This window comes from Rhineura floridana, chromosome 5 (genome assembly GCF_030035675.1).
Source record: "Rhineura floridana isolate rRhiFlo1 chromosome 5, rRhiFlo1.hap2, whole genome shotgun sequence".
Lineage (NCBI taxonomy): Eukaryota > Metazoa > Chordata > Lepidosauria > Squamata > Rhineuridae > Rhineura > Rhineura floridana.
In genome coordinates, this window is record NC_084484.1 from 134,090,292 (window position 1) to 134,113,642 (window position 23,351).

Below are 23,351 nucleotides of genomic sequence, written 5' to 3' on the forward strand. Positions count from 1 at the left end.
GCTTGGATATCCTAGGAGTAATTGTCAAGGTTTTTAGGTTGCCCTTGAAGAAGAGTCTTGTTGACCCAAAATTCATTAGGCCTGAATAAACATTGGAACAGTTTATATTTTCACTGCTTACTGCTTACCTTGGCACCTTGAGGTTTTTTCCTCCCTTGGTTTCTGTTTAATTTTTGGTGCTTTCCTGTCATTGCTGTCTAGAATCACAGAGGATCGCAACAATTCTGCCTAACAAATCTGTTCTTCATCAAGAGTCCCAATGCACAAACTGATAAAGCCCTTTGCACATGCAAAATCTGAGCAGTCAGCTTCTGAGGGCTCATCCAGACGACTGTAAAATGTGTGACATGATCGCTTTGTGTTTTCATTATTTTTCGGTTGTCCATATGACGACGCACGCTTTTGTACATTTTTTGCACGGTTGAATCCGCTCCTGCAATACCGCAAATCATGTGATTTGCTTTTTTAAACCGGGAATCATCCGCTGTATCTTCAGGCGCTTGGATGCAATACTGCGGACTTTACAGCTGTGGGCGTTTGATGGGCGGTTCTTGGGCGGTTCCCCATATCCCTTCCCTCATTCTCAGCCAATCATGTATTTCCACTGTTGCGCATGTGCACAAATGTCCGGGGAAAGCTCAGGAAAAAGGAACCTATCAGAGCAATGGTGTGGTGTTGCCCCCCCCCCTGCAACTTCTACTGCACAGAAGCAGCAACAGGGTTAATTTTTAGCCAGCCTGCAAACTGGGCAGCCACTCAGGGTGAGATCTGCAATTGTGGTTGTTTGGAAACTTTTTCAAGGGAGAAAATATTTATCTTTGCCTAACCTCCACCTCCCACCCCTCACCACGCATCAAATGACCTTCTTGAACATATTGGTCTTTGCTTCCAGGCATCCAGAGTGGAGGGGGGGAGGAGAAGAGAAATAGAGGCTTGGATTACTGACACTCACACACCTTTAGTCAATTTCGCTTTCCTGCCTGCAAGGCTACTCTCTTTGAGTCTTGTCAATTTCAACCACAGCCTGCAGGTTCTCTGCAGCCCAGCTGAGCTGAAAAGCATACAGTGGCTTTTGTGAAATATGGCAAATGCAAGCAAAAAACCCACAGGAATGATTGGCATATAAGCAGTTTGCTAGAGTGTCTTAGCCACCCACAACCATAGAGACTGGTGGTCTACCTTCCTAGACATGACACATCATTACTTGCTGTTCTGGAGAAATAAGTGGAATTGCAATTATGTGTATTTCCAGAAACGTTAACATGCATAAAGGTAGAAAAGCATACAGTTGGTTTTGCGAAATATCGCGAATACAAACAAACAAAAATACAGGAATTATAGGCATATAAGTGGTTTGCATGTTTCTTTTATCAGAGGGAACACCACAAAGCCTGTGCTGGTCGCTTCAGTGCAGATTGACACAGCAGCACGCTGGGCTGTTTGCCCGCATTCCCTGCCTGAGCCAAGAGTAGCCACCCATGGGGGGGGCTGTTTGCTTCCCTCAGGGGCAGCATTCCTGCCGCCGAGCCGCATAACGGTCCGGGGCTGAACCCTGCAGTGAATGAGCCCAAGGGTTACGGGGGATTCGCCCGGCAATTACAAGCACTAATTCCTTGCACTGGCCACAATCCCCATGGATGGTCAGGGACACCTGGAGACACCCCACCGGCTGGCGTTGCTCCAGAGTGGTGAGCTACAAGGAACTCCATTACAGTCACTGCTACCAAACTATCAGGAAATTCAAACTTTCGCGCTGGTACGTTCAAGTGCATGCGCCTTGTTGTGCTTTGTTGCAAAGGGGGAGAGGAGCATACGTCATATTTTTGCGGACCAATTGGTTGATAGGGGGGAGTGTTATGGACGGAGCTAGGAAAAAGTGAGAAGAAGTACAGGTCCTCTTGCTGCGTGTGTGGGCGCAAAAAAAGCGGGTTTTTTTATTGGGAAAGAGCGAACAAAGTGAGGACTGTCAGATGACAAACCGGATATGGAAAATGTGGATTAGCTTTTATCCACCTGGCATTCAGCAGTAATACTTTAAGACCTATTGGGTTGACTTGATCAGATAGCCAATGTTCTTGGCTGGAAGGATGGGAAAGGAAGATAGCTTAACAATGAATACATTGTGCAGGGTAATTAAATTTGTCTCTGTGTACTTAATTTACATTTTATGTTATGGCTGAAAATGTTGTTTGTACGTTTTTGAAAAATACCCTAGAATTATGCAATTTTTTGTTTGTTACGAGAATGGGATTTAAATGTTAGAAATGCCTGCAGCTTCTCCCATTCAGATGACCAACAGTCTCCACATGGCTGAGTGACATCTAAATGAGCCCTAATTCAGCCTTGCAAACAAGCCCACAAAAATTACTAGCCTGTTAGGGATGGTAGAGGAGGAACAAAGAGCATTGCACCTCCTCCATCACCTTTTACGCTGAGAACAGAGGAAGAGGACTCCTTCCACTAGTAGCCCACTAGGTTTCTATGGTAGGTGCAGAGCACAGATGGTGAAATTTGTTGTTCCTCCACCACCACTGTCACTTGCCAATATGGAATTCCATGCGCTTACCTGCACGCAATTCCTTGCTGCCTTCTATCCATCCATCCATCATAAAAATATATATACCATCCTACTATGGCTAACAGGTGAGTGCTTAAATGCAAGGCTACCCTAGTTAATTGATTAATTAATTGATTAATTAATTTAGTTGCACTGACGGGACGAGTTAGTTGAGTGCATTTGTATTATACAACAGCAACAAAATATTTGAAAAACGCACAAAAACAAATATAAATATTTCAGTGATTTTAAATTAATTTGGTTTTGATGTTCCCCAGTACAACATAAATTTGAATTTTAAATTTGTCAATTTACATAATTATTTGGGCTTAACTGCAATTATTTCAAAAGCACTATTTATTTCAACTCTTTTTAAGATGACAGAATCACAAGGCACCAGGGAAAGCAAGGGTATATGGATTTGAGGAGTATTTAGTCTATTTTTCACAGAATAAACAATAGTATATTTAGGATTCGGCCACTGAAGATTCAGGAAATGGATAAACACATTATTATTGTGTATGGCTTTCATACAAGTTTTTCAGTGCTGGAAATGTTCCATAGTCCTTTTTTTTCCAGGTTCACTACATCCCTGTGAGGTAGGCAAGGCTGAGACAGCGCCTGGCCCAAGGCCACACCAAAACGCTCTCCGCAGATCCGACGAAAAGTGGCTTTACTTCGCTCCAAAGCCCATAAGGACTATGCACTGTATCACCCCAGACTGCATATACATAAGATGGGCGAGGCGGCATCCTTGACGGCGCCCACTTCGCCTGACGGGCATAAGTTTCAGCATGACGCAAAATTTCTCCTCAGTCACGCCAAGCGCTCTGCGTTAACTCCGAAGCTTGCGCAATCACTGCCTCGTAGCTACAAGACCGGAGCAATCGAGGATAGCGCTTCGGCTTTGAGGCCATCAACAGGGCTGGCTCCGGAGGTCTTCAGAGGAGGGTTCCAATGATCCCTCAGCCCTACTCCGGGCCCTTGCCCGACCATTTTCGTCTTTTTGCGGAGCCGAAAGAGAGGAAAGCCTGAAGAACGCCCGACAGCCCTCACGCCGAATTAGAAGACAGATCGTTCTATTCCAAGTTGCGGCGCTCGGGACCGGGGTGCGGAGACTCCGTTCTCCCACGCCTTTTCCCTCCCCTCCCGCGGCGGAGAGCGAAAGCAAAAGCCGTGTGTGGCCCCGCCCCGCTCGCTGCGGCTGGAGGGAGCAGCGGAAGCTCGTCAGGCTGCGGGTTGGGCGACTCCAGGTCCCCGCTCCGGCTTCTCCTTCGCCCCCGCCTTCCTTCGGCGTGCGAGGAGAATCAGTGCGGCGGAGAGCGGAGGCTCCCCCACCCCTAGGCTGGACATGTGGGCGCTGCGCGTGTGGTGGGTGCTGCTCGGCACTTTGGGCGTCGGTGAGTTCCTTGCCTCTTCCTCCCCCCCGTCTTCTTTTCTTTCTCCCCCCGCCCTTCCACTGAGGTTTATCGTTGTTCAACCGTCTTAACCGCTGACTTTCCTCCTCCTCTCAGAACGCGAGCGGTTGCCCCGCGCCACTCTTGGGGCCGCGGGAGATGTGGCAGGCTCTGAGTAGCAGTGCAATTTCCCTCCCTCGCTCGCTCCCTCCCTGGGTTTTCCGAGGCCCCAGGCCGAGCAGGGGGTTGTGTTGGGGCTAGAGGTGCAAGGCCGGCTGTTCCAAACGGGGTTGGGGGTGGAGGGGAAGCTCGCGCCGTCCTTTGAGAGGGAGTCGTCGTCGTTCGTCCCTCCAAAGTGGGCAATGACGGGCAGGGCTTCGCTTTTCGCCGCGTCCCCCCCCCTCTCCCCTTCGAGCTAGCCCGCGATTTAGGCAGGCTTTAGGGTGATGCGCTCTGGGATTGGCTTCTCCTTCCAACGCCTGATGCTTTCCATAAGCTTCGCTTCAGGATTCCTGCTGTTCACAATGTGCAGTGAGCAGAGTCGACAGCAGGCTTGTGTGGGACTGGGAGGTGAGAGCTGGGCGCTGGCAAGCCTGGCGCCTGCCGTGCCTCGAACCATACGGAAGACATTTAGGTAGATGGCTTTCTCTTTCTCACTCTCCCTCCCTCACCCATATGCGCCTGCCTGTTCTTGCGAAGCTGTGTCTCTAAGGCTGCTGTAGGAGGGCCAGGCTGTAGTTGGTTGGTCGCCCGCTTGCGTTTTCACAATTAATCTTTACTGGTGATGGCTGCTGCCCTTGAAAGAACCCACCTAAACTGCTATGACAGCGTGTAATCTGTCTCCCTCTGTTTGGCTCCTGTTTCCTTAAAACTTTGCAGCACATGTGCACAGCAGTTGCTCATGCTCTCACTGTGGGGAGGGGGGAACACTCCTTTCCCTTGGGCTGCTCACTTGCCAAAGCCAGTGGATATAAACTGAATAATCCATGTTGTGCATGTAGTTGCACCCCTTCTGTCAGTTATGGGGTGGGATTAACACATGCTTAAATAAGCATTGTAAAAGAAGTCCACAAACATTACTAGCTTGCAATTTTTTTTGCTACCTACTGGGGGCTGGCAGAAGAGGGATGTCTCTTTTTTCCTGCATTTTTATTCTGGGTGCACACCCCCCCCATTCACCTGCATGGAATTCTGTGGATTTGCCTACATGCAATTTCTTCTCATCTGTAGCTACCATGCTAGTGGCTCAGTTGGCTCAGTTGCTTGTCATACGTCAGTTGCAGAGATGAGATGCATCAGGTGAAGTACTCTGCTGCATGCCTATAGTTTTGATGACCCTTCAAGAACCCACATCTGTTGGCCTACAGGCTTTGAAGTTGCTGGGTTACAGAGGGATTACAAATGATCAAATTACACAATGTACACCACTGCCAATTGTCTACAGATGTAATAAATTATATCTGTCAACCTTTAAGACCAAGCGGCAAGCAGTCTATAATTTGTATGAGAGAGAGTTTTGAAGATAGTGTGAAAAGGCTTAGCTAGGTTAGATAAAGGGTGGGGAGCAGACTGTTTCAAACTAAAGATCTGCATCTTTTTTTAAAGATACTTCTGAGATCTGTAAACACTAGTGGACTTTCTAAAGTGTAGGACACCCTCAAATAATGTCAGCTTTTTGTGGATGAATAATTACTACTATCAGAAGATGAAGTAATGGCCACCAACTTGGATGGCTTTAAAAGAATGAGACAAATTCATGGAGGACAAAGCCATCAATGGCTGCTAGTCATGAGGGCTATCTTCTACCTCCACTGGATGAATACCAGGTGCTGGGAACTGCAGGTGGAGAGAGGGCTCTTCCACTTCAAAACCTGACCCCCCTTTCCCAAATTTTCCCATTTGTTTCAGGAAAAAATGGGAGAAAATGGAAAAATCAGAAAAATTGGTGGGAAGCCCCACAATTTTTCTTTCTTTTTTTACAGTTCTTCACATCTCCAGTTGCTCTTAGGTCCTGCTTGAGGGCTTCCTGTTGACATCTGGTTGGCCGTTGTGAGAACATGATGCTGGATTAGATGGGCCTTAGCTCTAATCCAGCAGGGTTCTTCTTATGTTCTTATCATCTCCACAAGCAATCTTGTAAACATTAAGTACAAGGAAATTAACAGAGCAGTCCTAACTAGGTGGATATACTGGTTTATTTCTTGTGGAAATTAAGCTGCATCCTAACTCATCCTGCCTGGTGGCAGGTTGGGGGGGCAATGTAAACCCTATTTTCTCCCCTTTCATTGACTCCTGTGGGGCAAATTTTAGTTGTACCTGTGGTTTTTGGTGGTGTAAGCCAAGTGGTGTGAATGGGTACAGTGGATGAAGGGATTTATGTTGCACATTGATTTCCTTTATCCTTTTCCATGCTCCCACTTGCTCATTCCCCACCCTTGACACACCCCTTTTTTGTCCTTTCCACCCACATCACTTCCACTGGCTTAATTTATGCCAGTAGAGTTTACCCTTAGCCAGTGTAAGTAGATATTTCAGAATAAATCATTTATGCTGTGTTAAGGCCAGTACAGCCAGGGGGCTAGAGATATGCCACAACCTAACCTCTCCCAGCTGGCATATCTGGGAATTAGGACTGCATCCCAAGTACACACACTGGCATGCGTCGATATTCCTGGGATGAGAATGAAGATTCACAGGGACTTTTTTCTAACAAGAAATGTTTTTAAGAGCTTCCAAATGCTGATAGTTGAGGGAAGTCTTAAAATAGTACACTTTTAAACTGATCCAAAATTCCTATTATCTGTAGAGAAGAGAAGAAACAGAATTAGGCTGCAATCCTAATCATGTCTACTCAGAAGTAAGTCCCATTCAGTTCAGTGGGGTTTACTCTTGGGTAAGTGGGGTTAGCCTTACTTTCAAAATAAGTTTCTTCTGAGGAATTAAAATGCTAAGAAGCCATCTGAAGCCTGTGACAGTACCAGAGCTTTGGGGGCTCAACATCTTAAGAACCATTATAAGCCACAATATGATTCTTTGTCCAATGAAGTTCAAATAAGTCTTCCAGTTGCTAATAAATAAATACTAAGGATTGTATTCAATGCAGTGTTGAGTAAGTAGTTCCATCATTGGAAGGATTTCTGCTAGAGCAATGAAACTTCCCCCCTCTCTTCCCCCTGTGTGTCCCCTAAATCTGTTCTAGGGGTTCCCCCAACCTTCTGGAGCAGATTTCAGGAGGGCATGCCCCCCTCATGGGAAGAGGATATCAGGAAAGGCCTGTTGTGCTACTGGGACTGACAGGACGTTGCACTGACGGGACGAGTTAGTTGAATACTCGAAATGTAAACCCCTGAAGTGCAGAAGCTTGAAAAAGTGGGAGAAGGTTCTTATATTGGCTGATATCTGTAAAATAGTAAAACTGATGTATTTCTAAGAAAAAAAAGTTAGAAACTATTGGCACCACTTTCTAAATGGTATGATCTTGATGGTTTAACAATAGTACTTGAACAAAGCAATCACCACAAATTTTTTTTTTTAAAAAAGAAAGAAGATAATCCTGAACATTAGAATCGCAAATAATGCAGTGGAAAAAACCTGATAGCTAGTTTTTATTCCTTTTTATGCTGTTGTCTCTACATTCTTCTGAGGTAGCAGCTGTGATAGAATAATTAATAAAATCTGAAGTTTCCACTACTTAAGCAAATAGGGGAACAGTGCACCCAGAACTGTTCTTAGATGGCCCTCATTCCTTTGAATTTGTACAGGATCAATTCTCAATAGAATGTACCTTTCGAAAGTTTGCAGTGTTATGCTAGACTTAAATTATTTTTGTTCAAACAAGTAATAACTGTTTTCTTTCTTGCAGGTTCTGCCCAGTTGACGTTTCAGAAGATTGAGTCTGTTTCAGTGTCTGCCTGTAATGGAACTGAAATAGTTATACCCTGCATAGCAACTAATCTAGAAAGGAAAAACACAGCAGACATGTTTGTGAAGTGGAAATTAGAAGGGGAGGATTTTTTTTCTTTTGATGGCTTTGAGCACAAATTTCTCAGAAACAGTACTTTTCAGAGTACAAACTTACTGAATCTGGAAAGCCTAACTTCTGGTATTGCTTCAATCAAGCTGTCACGAAGTGAGGCAATTCCTGGAAACTACACGTGTGTGGTAGTGGAGTTTCATAGAGAAGGAAAGACCGTAATTGAACTTCTGTATGGTTCACGTAAGTTATTTGTCTTGTTTTTCTCTGTTACATATTGAGACTGGTGCTTTTAAAGTCCCACATGTTAATTATCTGGATTTTGGGGTGTATAGTGAAGTAGCCAGGAGTCCACACATTTTGGCTTGGCTTAGTAGCCAGCTTCCCCACCCCTGAATCCTTTCCCAACCTTTGGGTCCCCAGTTGTTTCTGGACTACAGTTTATTTCTGATAACTGGCCATGCTGTCTGGGGCTGTTGGGAGTTGTAGTCCAGCAATATCTGGGGACCCAAAGATTAGGAAAAGCTGTGCTAGAGAAAGGGGAGAGGACTTATTTCATATAATACAGGGCTTCAGAATAGGCAGAGTGTCCATAGTTCAGCAAGACACAGTACGAGAAGCAGGGAAAGGTCTCATGTTGCACTGAATTTTGGAGAAGACTTTTCTACCTGCTTAGTACAGCATAAGAAACTTCCCACCATGTTCTCTACTGCTTTTGGAGAACTCTGGGGGAGAAGGGGAAATCTATGTATTGCTTGGTCTTCTGTTTGCTAGAGGACCAGGATCATCTGCAGCTGGCAAAAAAAAAATGGTGGGGTACAGGTAGCCATATTGGCAGGTAACAGCAGATTTATCTAAGATGGTAAAATCCAAGGGATACTTAAAGAGCTGCAAAGAGATCTCCTCAGAGTGGATGAATGGGCAGTGAAATGGAAACTTCCATTCAGCATAAATAAATAAATGAAAAGTGATGTACATTGGGACAAATGTAACCAAAAATGTACACTGTTGCGGTCTACATTGATTGTATCTACTTGGAGATCTTGGGTCAGGGTCAAGTTTGCTGTGTAGTGAAAAAGACAATTGAGCAAATGGTTCACAAATAAAACTTGGCATCTGGGAACTTCAAAGTTGATAATGAGGACATTGAACTTGTCAAGGATTATCAATACCTTGGCACAGTAATTAACCAAAATGGAGACAACAGTCAAGAAATCAGAAGAAGGCACTTCCCAGGAGGATCCCTCTGCCTGTGCTGCCTCTGAGACGGGCTCCCGTCTTGGATGAAACTTACCCAGTTTTAAATTCAGTCAGAAGGGTTTTTTCTGACTGGGGATGATTTCTTCCGGATAAGGAAGAAGCGTGAGATCTGCCACATAGTTTTGTTTTGATTGTTGGAGCCTGGAATTCGTCAGAATTGTCTGTCTTCCAGCAGTTCAGACAGAGCGAGGATTTTATGCTAGCTCAGCTGGATAAGTGACCTGTTTTTTTTTAACGGACTAGCAGGCAAACCTCCTGTCTACATTTATCATTTTCTTATCTATATAGCTAAAGAGATTTGTCAAAGTAACAGCAATTAAGATAACCTAGATGAGGTAAGACTTTCCTTCTTTATTTATGGAACTAAGGGGGAAGAAAATATAAATAGCTTATCTTTTTTTTTTTATTGCAAAAAGCTGACATGGAAAATTGCGTTTTAAAGATTACAACGGATGAGAGCTTTCTGATTGGGAGAGATAAGAAATCTTTTTGATTTACAAGACTTTTGTGTAATATATATAAGGGACTATTTTTTCTGATCTACTTTTTTTTGTTGTTGTTGACGAATCTGCTCATTCTCTCTGCTACTAGTTATTTGAACGTTGTGAACTAAAAGCTGTTTTTGCACTTCTGGACATTTAAGAGATAAGGACTGTCTAGCGTGTGATGTTAGTTGGTTGGAAAGATTAACTCCTTTGTAACTGGATAAAGAAATAAACTGCTCTTTGCTTGGGACATTGAAAATTGAAGGAGTTTTGTTCTTTTGGTTTTAAGAATGGCAATTAAGAAGATCATGGATGTACAAGAAGGGACTTTATTTCTAGACATGCTTCAGAAAATAATGGATGGGATTAACTCAATAAAACAAGAACTGAGAAATAATAGACAAGCGTGGAGAACTGAATTTCATGAAATGAGACAGGAGCTGAAAGAAACTCAGGATTCTATGAGAAAGGAAAATAAAGATAGATCTGGAAAACAAAAAAAGGATGAAAGAGAAATTAAAGGCAAGGTTCAATCTATGGAGATTGGCTTAAATATGGACATGAAAAAAGATTTGGATTTCCTGGTTGTGACGGATCCTGGAGATAAATATTACAGTTTGGAATACAGCGCTGTCTCTGAAGGAATTGAAGAGATTGGAGATAAAGATATTATCGGTTCAAAAAAATTCCTGGACTGGAAGGATTTCATGGAACTTGAAATGGAGAAAGTTAATAGAATTAATCCCTGTTTTGTGTCAATGGAAAAACCTTCAAGAAATGTACTAGTGTATCATGTGGAAAAGAGGAGCAGAGATGCGGCTTTGAAACAATGCTTCAGTGTTACGTTTGGATTTGATGGTAAGAAAATATCTGTGATGGAGGAAATTCCTATCAGACTTTTATTATATGACTATGACAGCAAGATTTTTGGGTGCGTAAAGATGGAAGATGGACCCAATATGGATAATGACAGAAGAGCGATTTGAAACTACTGGACTCAGTAGATTTGATGAGTTGGATTAATTGACATGTTTATTTAGAAAAAAAAATTGATTGACATATATCTCAAGGATTGGAAACTTCTCTTTGACTTTTTGTGGAAGATTAAAATGATATGATGTTAATGAGATTTGAAACCAACTAAGATAACTGCTGGAGGAAGGTGATTTTATAATCTATTAAGAGATAGGTCTGTTATATATTATAGATTTATAGTTGAATTATAGTGTTTTGAAATTACTGGATTTAGTAGATTTGATGAGCTGGATTAATTGGCATGTTTATTTAGAAAAAAAATTGATTGATATATATCTCAAGGATTGGAAACTTCTCTTTGACTTTTTGTGGAATATTAAAATGATATGATGTTAATGAGATTTGAAACCAACTAAGATAACCGCTGGAGGAAGGTGATTTTATAATCTATTAAGAGATAGGTTTGTTATATATTATAGATTTATAGCTGAACTATGACAAATCGGAAGTCAATATTTTTATATATATGTATTTTTTTTGTATTGTATTAGTTATTGATTTGTGTTGTTTTCTTTTTGTATTATTTTGGTTTTGAAAATTAGAATAAAAATTAATTGAAAAAAAAAAAAGAAATCAGAAGAAGGCTAGGACTGGGGAGGGCAGCTATGAGAAAACTACAAAAGATCCTCAAATGCAAAGATGTATCACTGAACACCAAAGTCAGGATCATTCACACCATGGTATTCCTGATCTCTGTGTAGGGATGTGAAAGCTGGACAGTGAAAAAAGCGGATAAGAGAAAAATCCACTCATTTGAAATGTGGTGTTGGAGGAGAGCTTTGCACATGCCATGGACTGCAAAAAAGACAAATAATTGGGTGTTAGAACAAATTAAACCAGAATTATAATTAGAAGCTAAAATGATGAAACTGAGGTTATCATACTTTGGACACATCATGAGAAGACATGATTCACTAGAAAAGACAATAATGCTGGGAAAAATAAAAGGGAGTAGAAAAAGAGGAAGGCCAAACAAGAGATGGATTGATTCCATAAAGAAAGCCACAGAGACCTGAACTTACAAGATCTGAACAGGATGGTTTACAGCAGATGCTACTGTAGGTCGCTGATTCATAGGGTCGCCATAAGTCATAATTAACTTGAAGGCACATAACACACATACATCTGGGAAGGGCTGTAGCTCAACAGTAGAGTATCTGTATGCCTTGCATACAGAAGATCCCAGGTTCAATCCCTGATATCTTCAGATAGGGCTAGGAGAGAATCCTGCCTGATATCCTGGAGAGCCTCTGCCAGCCAGCGAAGACAATACTGAGCTAGATAGACCAATGGTCTGTCTCAGGATAATGCAACTTCCTGTGTTCCTGTGTCATAATGCTGCCCTGGGCTCCTACTGGGAGGAAGGGTGGGATATAAATCTAACAAATAAATAATGCCTCTATATAAATCTGCCGTGCTTCTGCATTTTGGTATTCTTGAAAACAGGTCTGCTACAGTTTTGGACTGTTCTTGGTAGTTAAGCTGAAAATTGTGGTTGCCAAAACACAAAATGTTGTTCACAGAACTAGTAATTGCATGATTTTTTTAAAAAAAGAAGTTGCCATGGGGCCGCCATTCCATATTGGGATAATGGCATCAGAGGGGAAGGTTTTCCTTAGAAAGCTCTTGCTGAAGTGTGGCAATATTCAAGTCAGGCACTGAACATCCAGGAGTATGAAGTGCCACCTTCCCCCCCCCATGGATTTAAAGTTCAACATGAGGCCAGGAGCAACCTGCCCAGTGGGTTAGGGCTCCAGGAATAGCCTCCTGCCGGGGCATTGCTGGCACTTATCAGGAGGGGCAAGGTGGTGGGGAGATCGGGGCTGTGCAGAGCCAATCTGGCAGAGCCTATCTGGTGCTCCTGCTGCTGTGCCCATGTAGCCCTGACCTTGGCTGTGAACACACTAGTCACTTACAGCAAAGTGTTTCCATTGGCCACATCTGGAGGGGAAACAGGTTGATCTGCAGATCAGTTGCAAAATCTCTTTGAAGCTGATTTAAAAAAAAAACTACACTAAAGCTGCTCCTACCAGCTTTTACAGTAAAAAGGGCCGAGGTTTGACTAGCGTTGTATACCCTCGTTTTCAGAGAGAGAAGCAGAAACGCACTGGAACCAGCAGAACAGCGAGTGTGTTTCCCAAACGTTGCCACTACTTTGCCTCTCTAAACAGAAATGAGGCCCTTGCTAGGAGGCTGCTTCCTCTGGCACACTAGGTGAGCCACTCCCATGGGTGTCTTGCATTGAGACATAAGAACATAAGAACATAAGAAGAGCCTGCTGGATCAGGCCAGTGGCCCATCTAGTCCAGCATCCTGTTCTCACAGTGGCCAACCAGGTGCCTGGGGGAAGCCCGCAAGCAGGACCCGAGTGCAAGAACACTCTCCCCTCCTGAGGCTTCCGGCAACTGGTTTTCAGAAGCATGCTGCCTCTGACTAGGGTGGCAGAGCACAGCCATCATGGCTAGTAGCCATTGATAGCCCTGTCCTCCATGAATTTGTCTAATCTTCTTTTAAAGCCATCCAAGCTGGTGGCCATTACTGCATCTTGTGGGAGCAAATTCCATAGTTTAACTATGCGCTGAGTAAAGAAGTACTTCCTTTTGTCTGTCCTGAATCTTCCAACATTCAGCTTCTTTGAATGTCCACGAGTTCTAGTATTATGAGAGAGGGAGAAGAACTTTTCTCTATCCACTTTCTCAATGCCATGCATAATTTTATACACTTCTATCATGTCTCCTCTGACCCGCCTTTTCTCTAAACTAAAAAGCCCCAAATGCTGCAACCTTTCTTCGTAAGGGAGTCGCTCCATCCCCTTGATCATTCTGGTTGCCCTCTTCTGAACCTTTTCCAACTCTATAATATCCTTTCTGAGATGAGGCGACCAGAACTGTACACAGTATTCCAAATGCGGTCGCACCATAGATTTATACAACGGCATTATGATATCGGCTGTTTTATTTTCAATACCTTTCCTAATTATTGCTAGCATGGAATTTGCCTTTTTCACAGCTGCCGCACACTGGGTCGACATTTTCATCGTGCTGTCCACCACAACCCCGAGGTCTCTCTCCTGGTCGGTCACCGCCAGTTCAGACCCCATGAGCGTATATGTGAAATTAAGATTTTTTGCTCCAATATGCATAATTTTACACTTGTTTATATTGAATTGCATTTGCCATTTTTCCGCCCATTCACACAGTTTGGAGAGGTCTTTTTGGAGCTCTTCGCAATCCCTTTTTGTTTTAACAACCCTGAAGAATTTAGTATCGTCAGCAAACTTGGCCACTTCACTGCTCACTCCTAATTCTAGGTCATTAATGAACAAGTTGAAAAGTACAGGTCCCAGTACTGATCCTTGAGGGACTCCACTTTCTACAGCCCTCCATTGGGAGAACTGTCCGTTTATTCCTACTCTCTGCTTTCTGCTTCTTAACCAATTCCTTATCCACAAGAGGACCTCTCCTCTTATTCCATGACTGCTAAGCTTCCTCAGAAGCCTTTGGTGAGGTACCTTGTCAAACGCTTTTTGAAAGTCTAAGTACACTATGTCCACTGGATCACCTCTATCTATATGCTTGTTGACACTTTCAAAGAATTCTAATAGGTTACTGAGACAGGACTTTCCCTTGCAGAAGCCATGCTGGCTCTGCTTCAGCAAGGCTTGTTCTTCTATGTGCTTAGTTAATCTAGCTTTAATCATATTTTCTACCAGTTTTCCAGGGACAGAAGTTAAGCTAACTGGCCTGTAATTTCCGGGATCCCCCCTGGATCCCTTTTTGAAGATTGGCGTTACATTTGCCACTTTCCAGTCCTCAGGCACGGAGGAGGACCTGAGGGACAAGTTACATATTTTAGTGAGCAGATCAGCAATTTCACCTTTGAGTTCTTTGAGAACTCTCGGGTGGATGCCATCCGGGCCCAGTGATTTGTCAGTTTTTATATTATCCATTAAGCTTAGAACTTCCTCTCTCGTTACCACTATTTGTCTTAGTTCCTCAGAATCCCTTCCTGCAAATGTTAGTTCAGGTTCAGGGATCTGCCCTATATCTTCCACTGTGAAGACAGATGCAAAGAATTCATTTAGCTTCTCTGCAATCTCCTTATCGTTCTTTAGTACACCTTTGACTCCCTTATCATCCAAGGGTCCAATTGTCTCCCTAGATGGTCTCCTGCTTTGAATGTATTTATAGAATTTTTTGTTGTTGGTTTTTATGTTCTTAGCAATGTGCTCCTCAAATTCTTTTTTAGCATCCCTTATTGTCTTCTTGCATTTCTTTTGCCAGAGTTTGTGTTCTTTTTTATTTTCTTCATTCGGACAAGACTTCCATTTTCTGAAGGAAGACTTTTTGCCTCTAAGAGCTTCCTTGACTTTGCTCATTAACCATGCTGGTATCTTCTTGGCCCTGGCGGTACCTTTTCTGATCTGCGGTATGCACTCCTGTTGAGCTTCTAATATAGTGTTTTTAAACAACTTCCAAGCATTTTTGAGTGATGTGACCCTCTGGACTTTGTTTTTCAGCTTTCTTTTTACCAATCCCCTCATTTTTGTGAAGTTTCCTCTTTTGAAGTCAAATGTGACCGTGTTGGATTTTCTTGGCAATTGGCCAGTTACATGTATGTTTAATTTAATAGCACTGTGGTCACTGCTCCCAATCGGTTCAACAACACTTACATCTCGCACCAGGTCCCGGTCCCCACTGAGGATTAAGTCCAGGGTTGCCGTCCCTCTGGTCGGTTCCATGACCAACTGATCTAGGGAATAGTCATTTAGAATATCTAGAAACTTTGCTTCTTTGTCATGACTGGAACACATATGCAGCCAGTCTATGTCCGGGTAGTTGAAGTCACCCATTACTACCACATTTCCTAGTTTGGATGCTTCCTCAATTTCATATCTCATCTCAAGGTCTCTCTGAGCATTTTGATCAGGGGGACGATAGATCGTTCCCAGTATTAAGTCCCTCCTGGGGCACGGTATCACCACCCACAACGATTCTGTGGAGGAGTCTGCCTCTTTTGGGGTTTCGAGCTTGCTGGATTCAATGCCTTCTTTCACGTATAGAGCGACTCCGCCACCAATACGTCCTTCCCTGTCCTTCCGATATAGTTTATATCCAGGGATAACTGTATCCCACTGTTTTTCTCCATTCCACCAGGTCTCGGTTATGCTCACTATATCAATGCTCTTCTCTAAGACCAAGCACTCCAGTTCTCCCATCTTGGTTTGGAGGCTCCTAGCATTAGCGTACAGGCACTTGTAAGCAGTGTCTCTCTTCAAGTGTCTTTGGCACTTGTGGTTAGGCCTGTGGTAATTTTGCTCTTCTGAATTTATATCCTGTGCCCCTGCTCTCACAATGCCTACTTCTAGGCCTACCCCTTTTAAAATTTCATCATTTCTTTGGTTTTTATCCCGGGGGGAGGTTTATTCCGAACCGGACCTTTCTCAGCTCCTGTCGGGTTTCCCCCCTCAGTCAGTTTAAAAGCTGCTCTGCCACCTTTTTAATTTTAAGTGCCAGCAGTCTGGTTCCATTCTGGTTCAAGTGGAGCCCGTCCCTTTTGTACAGGCCCGGCTTGTCCCCAAATGTTCCCCAGTGCCTAACAAATCCGAACCCTTCCACCCGACACCATCGTCTCATCCACGCATTGAGACTGCGAAGCTGGGCCTGTCTGGCTGGTCCTGCGCGTGGAACCGGTAGCATTTCAGAGAAAGCCACCTTGGAGGTCCTGGCTTTCAGCATCCTACCTAGCAACCTAAATTTTGCTTCCAGGACCTCACGGCTGCATTTCCCCATGTCATTGGTGCCAACGTGCACCACGACCACTGACTCCTTCCCAGCACTGTCTACCAAACTATCTAAACGACGGTCGATATCCGCAACCTTCGCACCAGGCAGGCAAAACACCTTGCGGTCTACACGCCCATCACACACCCCACTGTCTATGTTCCTAATGATCGAATCACCTACTACAAGGATCCCTCCACCCCCTGGAGATATATCCTCGGCACGAGAGGATAGCTGCTCATCCGCCAAGGAATGGGTCCCTTCTAAGGGATCGTTTCCCTCTTCCTCAGCTGGATGCTCTCCTTCCCCGAGACCATCGTTCTCCATGATAGCAGGAGAGCTATCATCGTTGGAGTGGGACACAGCTATAACGTCCCTGAAGGCCCCCTCCACACACCTCTCTGCCTCTCTCAGCTTTTCCAGGTCCACCACCTTGGCCTCAAGGAAATGAAGTCGTTCTCGGAGAGCCAGGAGCTCATTGCACCAAGAGCACACCCACGACTTCTGTCCAACAGGCAGATAGTCGTACATGCTGCAGGCGGTGCAAAACACTGGAAAGCCCCCACACCCCTGCTGGCCTCTTACCTGCATAGTTTTGTTTAAGGTTTATTACGTCAATGGGTTGGAGACTGCGGTTTTGTTGAGGTCAGGGAACAGACGGGCACAGTGAGGGATAATGAGGGGATTATATATCAGAGGCAGGATTTTAATGAATTTCCTGTATCCATTGGTACAGAGACTCCCAGTTTGAGACAAACAGCAGATGGGGAAAAATACTGCTAAGTCCGAATGGAGGAGAACTTCGTTTGGTGTGTACTTTTAAGTGAACTGACTTAATTTGTAGCTCCTATAAGGACTGAAACATAATTATCATTTAGATTTCGTACCTTTCTGAATTTCGCAGTACAGTGTTTGGCTCAAAAAAGCGCAAAAATTAATTAAAAATGCATAATGTATAATATATGTTTAGAAATCCATGCTGAGATAAAATAGGTAATTAAATAGGTAATTAAATACAGATTTTTTGTTTAAAAAATGACAGATTTATTTGGAAATGGGGCAGAATGGATTTAGGAATGAACACATCTGAAACGGTCACAGACTGAAATAGATTGATCCGGCCAACTCTACTTCTTAGAAGAATCTTTAACTTCACTAAAACACCCAACAAGGAAAACTAATAACTTGCAATATGAAGTAGATTTAGGCAAAATAAGGATAATCTCTCTTTAGTTGCGGAAACACAATTCAGATCATGATAAGAGAGGCATCCATAGTCTTCTGTGAGGGATAGCCCTGCCAAACAGTTGTGGGTAGAATGAATACTCATATGAAGTCCAGTGTTGTATTATCCTTGGAATGGGAGGACATCCTGCAGAGGGGTGTACTGTAGCAATGTTCTTTGACATCCTGAGTGGGTCATCCATGTTTGGATAAGAACACAATAGCTGTTGAAGGGTCTTCCTGCCAAAAGTAGCATTAACAAAGGTAAAAATCTCAATTTTGTTGTGTTCTGTAAGGGTAGATGCAGAAACCCAGGTAGCAGCCTTACAAATGCTTTTAACAGGTGCAGTTGAGCCAAAACTCCTGATACTGGAAAAGGCCTCTGACTGAGACCTTGGAGAGCTGATGCCAATCGTCTATGTAGACCAAGGGTAGCTAACATGGTGGCCTCCATAGGTTGTTGGACTATACCTCTCATCACCCCTTACCATGCTAGCTGAGGCTGATGGGAATTGGACAAGATATGGAGGCCATCAAGTTGACTATCCCTGGTCTACTCGAACTCCTGGCAACAGCTCTCCAAGGTCTCAGTCAGAGGCCTTTTCCAGTATCAGGTGTTTTTGTTCACAATAGTTGTTTTAATGGATCAATCAATGGTTTAACTTACCAGTTTGCTATGTTCAAATATACAACAAGACCTGTAGGCTGCTGGGTGAATTTTCAGCATAAAGGTGTGCAAACAATATAAAAAGTAGGCATACCCTAAAATCAGATAAAAAGAGCCAAGGATTGTGAAATGTGGAATGCTGTGCTAGACTGCAGTATTGGCTATAATTCACTAATAGGGAAAAAAAACCTTCCAGTTTAAGAACATACCTATAGCCCACAAATATTTCTATCAAACTTTAAAAAGCAGGGAAATTAGGCAGCTATAGTGAATGCACTAGGGGAGCAGGAGACCTGACTTCCTCTCTGAGATACTCTAGTGCCCTGCAAATTTGTAAAACTGTAAAGACAATTTGGGTTGGTCTTTCACAGTCCAATCCACTTCCTGTGTAGCTTGGAAGAATTTGGTAACATGTTCCTCTGAGCATATGGTGAGTGGTGGCAACTCCTGCAATCTCCAAAGATGGAGAATTATGTTTTTGTATGTTTGTTGGTGTTCTTCTTACTTTGCTTCTTTTCTGTGTTACTACTGTTTCTACAGAGAATCTAACCTAGAAAATTATAGTTCTCTCATTCTTCATCCTAGAAATCTGTGTCAAAATTATTTTTATTAATTTCAAAGCCTTTTTATTGGTCAATGTCATATGATGGTGAAGACAGCCTTTTATGTTTCAAACTTGGAGGTTATGCTCTATTTCTATTTTGGGCGCATTAACAGTTGAATCTGAAACTGAAGTTTGATGTAAAATCAGACATTACAATATGTTGCCACTTACACAATGACTCTAGCTGTTGGGCAGGCCAAGTTTGTTTATTCCAAGATGCATATTTTCAGCCTGCTATGCTTAAACTACTTCACTTAAGGAAAGGTGGGCATGGTCAATTAAAAACATAGAGCACACCTAGAATTTTGCTAGAATATATTTCACCTCCAACTGTTTTATCTTGTGCAAACTGAGACACTCCTCACGTCCATTGGAAACTATTCTGCAGAACAGTTAGTGCCATTATTCCACAATTGTTTTTGGAGCTTTTTTTTAGTGTTGCAAAGTGTTGCTGTACTTCACATATTCACAGTCACAGAAGCAAAAGAAAATGATTTACTATAGGAAACTTCCACTAAAATTGCAAAGTAAACCAAACATATGTTAAAGTGACTATCTGAGCTATATCAACTGTTTTAATATTGTTGCTTCCACCATGCTAAAACAAGACCAGTACAGCACATGTCTTGTTTCTGTTATTTGGGCTGATTGCAGGCAGGGCTGAGGAGTCGGTACACCAAACCTTCAACTCCGACTCTGACTCCTCTATTTTTCTACTGTCCGACTCTGACTCCGACTTCGACTCCACCCAAAATTGCTTCCAACTCCAAAGCCCTGGAAAGGGCTGTAAATGTCTTTTTAAATTGGAAGCTCTCATAGGAGCATTTTTATCACTGCCTGAATATGCGCTGATCTTGGCATCACAGTATTTGTCTTCATCTGGGTCCTGTGCCATACACTGACATACAAAATGTTTTCCACCTTGAGTTATGGTGAAATGCTCAACTACAGCTGACTTCATGGGAAGCTTCTTTGACATTTTGAATTCATATTTTAAAAAATTTGTCAATCAAAATTTATTTTGAAGCCAGAGTCGGTACATTTCTACCGACTCCGACGCCACCCAAAATTGCTTCCGACTCCGACTCCACGACTCCGACTCCACAACCCTGATTGCAGATGTTGCCACCACTCACCATATGCTCAGAGGAACATGTTACCAAATTCTTCCAAGCTACACAGGAAGTGGATTGGACTGTGAAAGACCAACCCAAATTGTCTTTACAGTTTTACAAATTTGCAGGGCACTAGAGTATCTCAGAGAGGAAGTCAGGTCTCCTGCTCCCCTAGTGCATTCACTATAGCTGCCTAATTTCCCTGCTTTTTAAAGTTTGATAGAAATATCTGTTGGCTATAGGTACTTTCTTAAACTGCAAAGTTTTTTTTTTTTTGCCTATTAGTGAATTTCTCTGCTTTTTAATCTGGGAGGTAAAAAATGGGATCCTGTGCAAGTTTGCTGAAAATGGATTGATCATTTGCATGCTTATTGAATTCAGTGGGATTTACTCCTTTGCAATCATGCTTAGGATAGGTGAAACTGACCACAGGGGATAGGGAGTGGATGAGGGGGAAGGAAGCAGGCAGGAGGGGGAGGAGGGGAAAGGCAGGTCTGATCATTTGCATGCTTATTGAGTTCAGTGGGACTTACTCCCCTGCAATCATGGCTAGGATAGGTGAAACTGACTATGGGGGAGGAGGAGAGGGAAGGGAGAGTAGAGGGAAGGAGGGAGGGGGGAGAGGGGAGCAAAAGGAGGGGGAGGGGAAAGGAGGAGATTGGAAGTGGAGGGGGAAGGGGTGAGGGAAGGGGCAAAAGCGAGGTGATGGGAGGGAGGAGGAAGGGAGGGCAGGTTTGATCATTTTCCTGCTTATTGAGTTTAGTGGGATTTACTCCCATACAATCATGTTTAGGATAAGTAAAACTGACCATGGGGAGGGGGAGGGGGAAGGAGGGGGAGAGAAGGGGCAAGAGGGAGGGGATAGGAGGGAGAGGAATGTTCGATTATTTGCATGATTTTATAGTTCATTGGGATTTACTCCTGTGCAGTCATGCTTAGGATAGGTGAAACTGACCTGGGGAAGGGCAGGGAGGGAGGAAGGGGGGAAGGGAAGGAGATTGGATGGGTGGGCACTGGGCAGAAGGGAAGCCCCTTTCCTTTCCAAAAGGAAAACATTGTGGACAGTATCATTCTTTTTCAGAGTTTCCCCCACCTTTTTATTCTACAGCAGGCACATGTAGCCTCCCACCCAAATTTAAACCAAAGTTGTCCCTGGCCACATCCACACCAGACCTTTATTTCCCTTTAAATAGTCATTGCTTCTCCCAAAGAATCCTGGGAAGTGTACTTATTGAAGGGTGCTGAGAGTTGCTAGGAGATGCCCTGTTCCCCTCACAGAGCTACAATCAGAGCAGCTGACTGTTGAACCCCTTTGGCCACTGGAGCTCTGTCAGGGGAATAAGAGTCTCCTCTCATCACTCTTCACAAACTACACTTCCCAGGATTCTGTGGGGAAGCCATGAATGTCTCAAGTGAAAACTGGTCTGATGTGTGTGTGGCTTTCTAATGAGCCAAGCGAAGCAGCTGTGAGTCTGGCTTTTAGAACACTGACAGCTGGTTCTTACTGAGCATGCCCGATGTTATCATTGAGTTCAATGCAAAATTTCTTAAATTAATTAAAAATCAGTAAGGCATTTTTTTTAACTTTTAAACTGCAGAAGATGAAGGTCAGAGTATGGGGCAAGGTCAGTAATAGGATTACAGGTACTCTGTGAACATGGCTGATTTTTAATGAATTTCAACAAATTATGAGAACTCGGAAAGAAAAAAGTCCAAAAGGGGTTTGGTTTTTCTCTCTCTCTTTTTACACTTTGAACTCTCTATTCTCTCTGACTGTTTTCTGTATTGCCACAAAAATTTAGAGGGTTGTTAAGCATTTCTGAGTTCAGGACCATACATTTTGTAAGGTTTTGTTTTGAAATGAGTTTATGGGAAGGAACAAAATGGCATGGGGGGTATTTTCAATTTAACATTTCAGAATGCGGAAAATCCATGCTGACTATACTATACAGGGTATATCATCTGTACTGAGTTAATGGATCAGTAGTTTTTCTTTTGTTGTTACTTCTCATGTTCATGGATACTGCCATTTTGGCTACGTATATGATGTAACTGGAATACTTCAATCGGAATTAAAATATAGGATGACATTATTTTTATTCTTGACTTTTAAAAAATTGTTTATCCATCAGTTTTAACTGAATTATTAGATAAAATTATGCACATTTGCAGAATTGTGGGATCTTAGATTATTGCTCGTGATAAATGCCTTGAATAGCATTGTGATTATAGAAATGTGTATTCATTTTTATTTTTGTTTTCAAAAAAATTAAGTTAAAGTTGAAACATTTCCACTTCTAGTTCTTGAAAAGGAAATAATTCAGGAATGATTGTCTTGAATCTTACACAAAACATATCTTTTAAAATTAATTGTTAAAGCTGTCTATATTCACAAAGGAAACATGACACCACCTTTTGGTAAGAAAGGAAACACCAGTAATGCAAATGGAGTTCCTGAAACCATGTTAATATCAGTTTGTTCCATTTCAAGAATGATCAAGTAATGATAGAATTCTTAATACTTCTGTAATCAATTCTTGAGATTGAATTGACTCTAAAAGTCAGTTTACATTTGGTCTGCAGCTTGTTTGTAACCACTACTTAAAAAGTAAGGCCAGAGGCAAATTTCAAAAGAATTCTGTTTAAAGAACTCTTAGGGATAATTTGATCTATCTGAACGCACAGTATTATTTCATATTTGGATAGTCTTTAATTGCCTGCATTTGTATAATGTAGCTATATAAACTGCAGAAAGATAAGCAATTTAGCTGACTAAGATCATACCCTGGTTTACCTTAACAGTTGACATTGTTGAGTCACAATACGTCTGAGTGGAAACTGAAACCATAGTTAAGTGCTGGCGCCTATTTGGGGCAGAAAATACTATTTGGGTCTCTCTAACGGTAGTGTAACTAGCCATGATAATTGAATCATTTATGTACTAGTGCAGCCTTTCCCCACCTTTGGGTCTCCAGATGTTGTTGGACTACAACTTCCATTATCCCCAGCCACCACTGCCAAGTCAGGGATGATGAGAATTGTAGTCCAGGAACATCTAGGGACCCAAAGGTTGGGAAACACTGTACTAGTGGACTCCTAGATGCTGATAACAGTGACTGGGTATCTTTAAAGCATTTTTATCCCCCCTTTTAAGCCAAAAAGAGTGGTTACTATAATAGCAAGGTTAAGCAAGACAACACAATCCCTTCTCACAAGCATAAGAGACATGACACAAAAGAGGGGAAAAAAGA

General features: G+C 42.8%; 1 protein-coding gene across 5 annotated transcripts in view; it reads left to right on the top strand.

The window, feature by feature from the left end:
* The first annotated feature begins 3,405 nt into the window (after positions 1-3,405).
* The window catches only part of CD47 (CD47 molecule), a 94,285-nt gene continuing 74,339 nt past the window's right edge, over positions 3,406-23,351 (top strand). For 4 of the 5 annotated variants that reach the window (XM_061628116.1, XM_061628117.1, XM_061628121.1 and 1 more), the window contains exons 1-2: positions 3,406-3,957; positions 7,817-8,170. In XM_061628116.1, coding sequence (XP_061484100.1) covers positions 3,909-3,957; positions 7,817-8,170 — 403 coding nt within the window. In that variant the 5' untranslated portion in view covers positions 3,406-3,908. The remainder of the gene's footprint in view (positions 3,958-7,816; positions 8,171-23,351) is intronic. The other variant, XM_061628118.1, reaches the window with a different exon arrangement.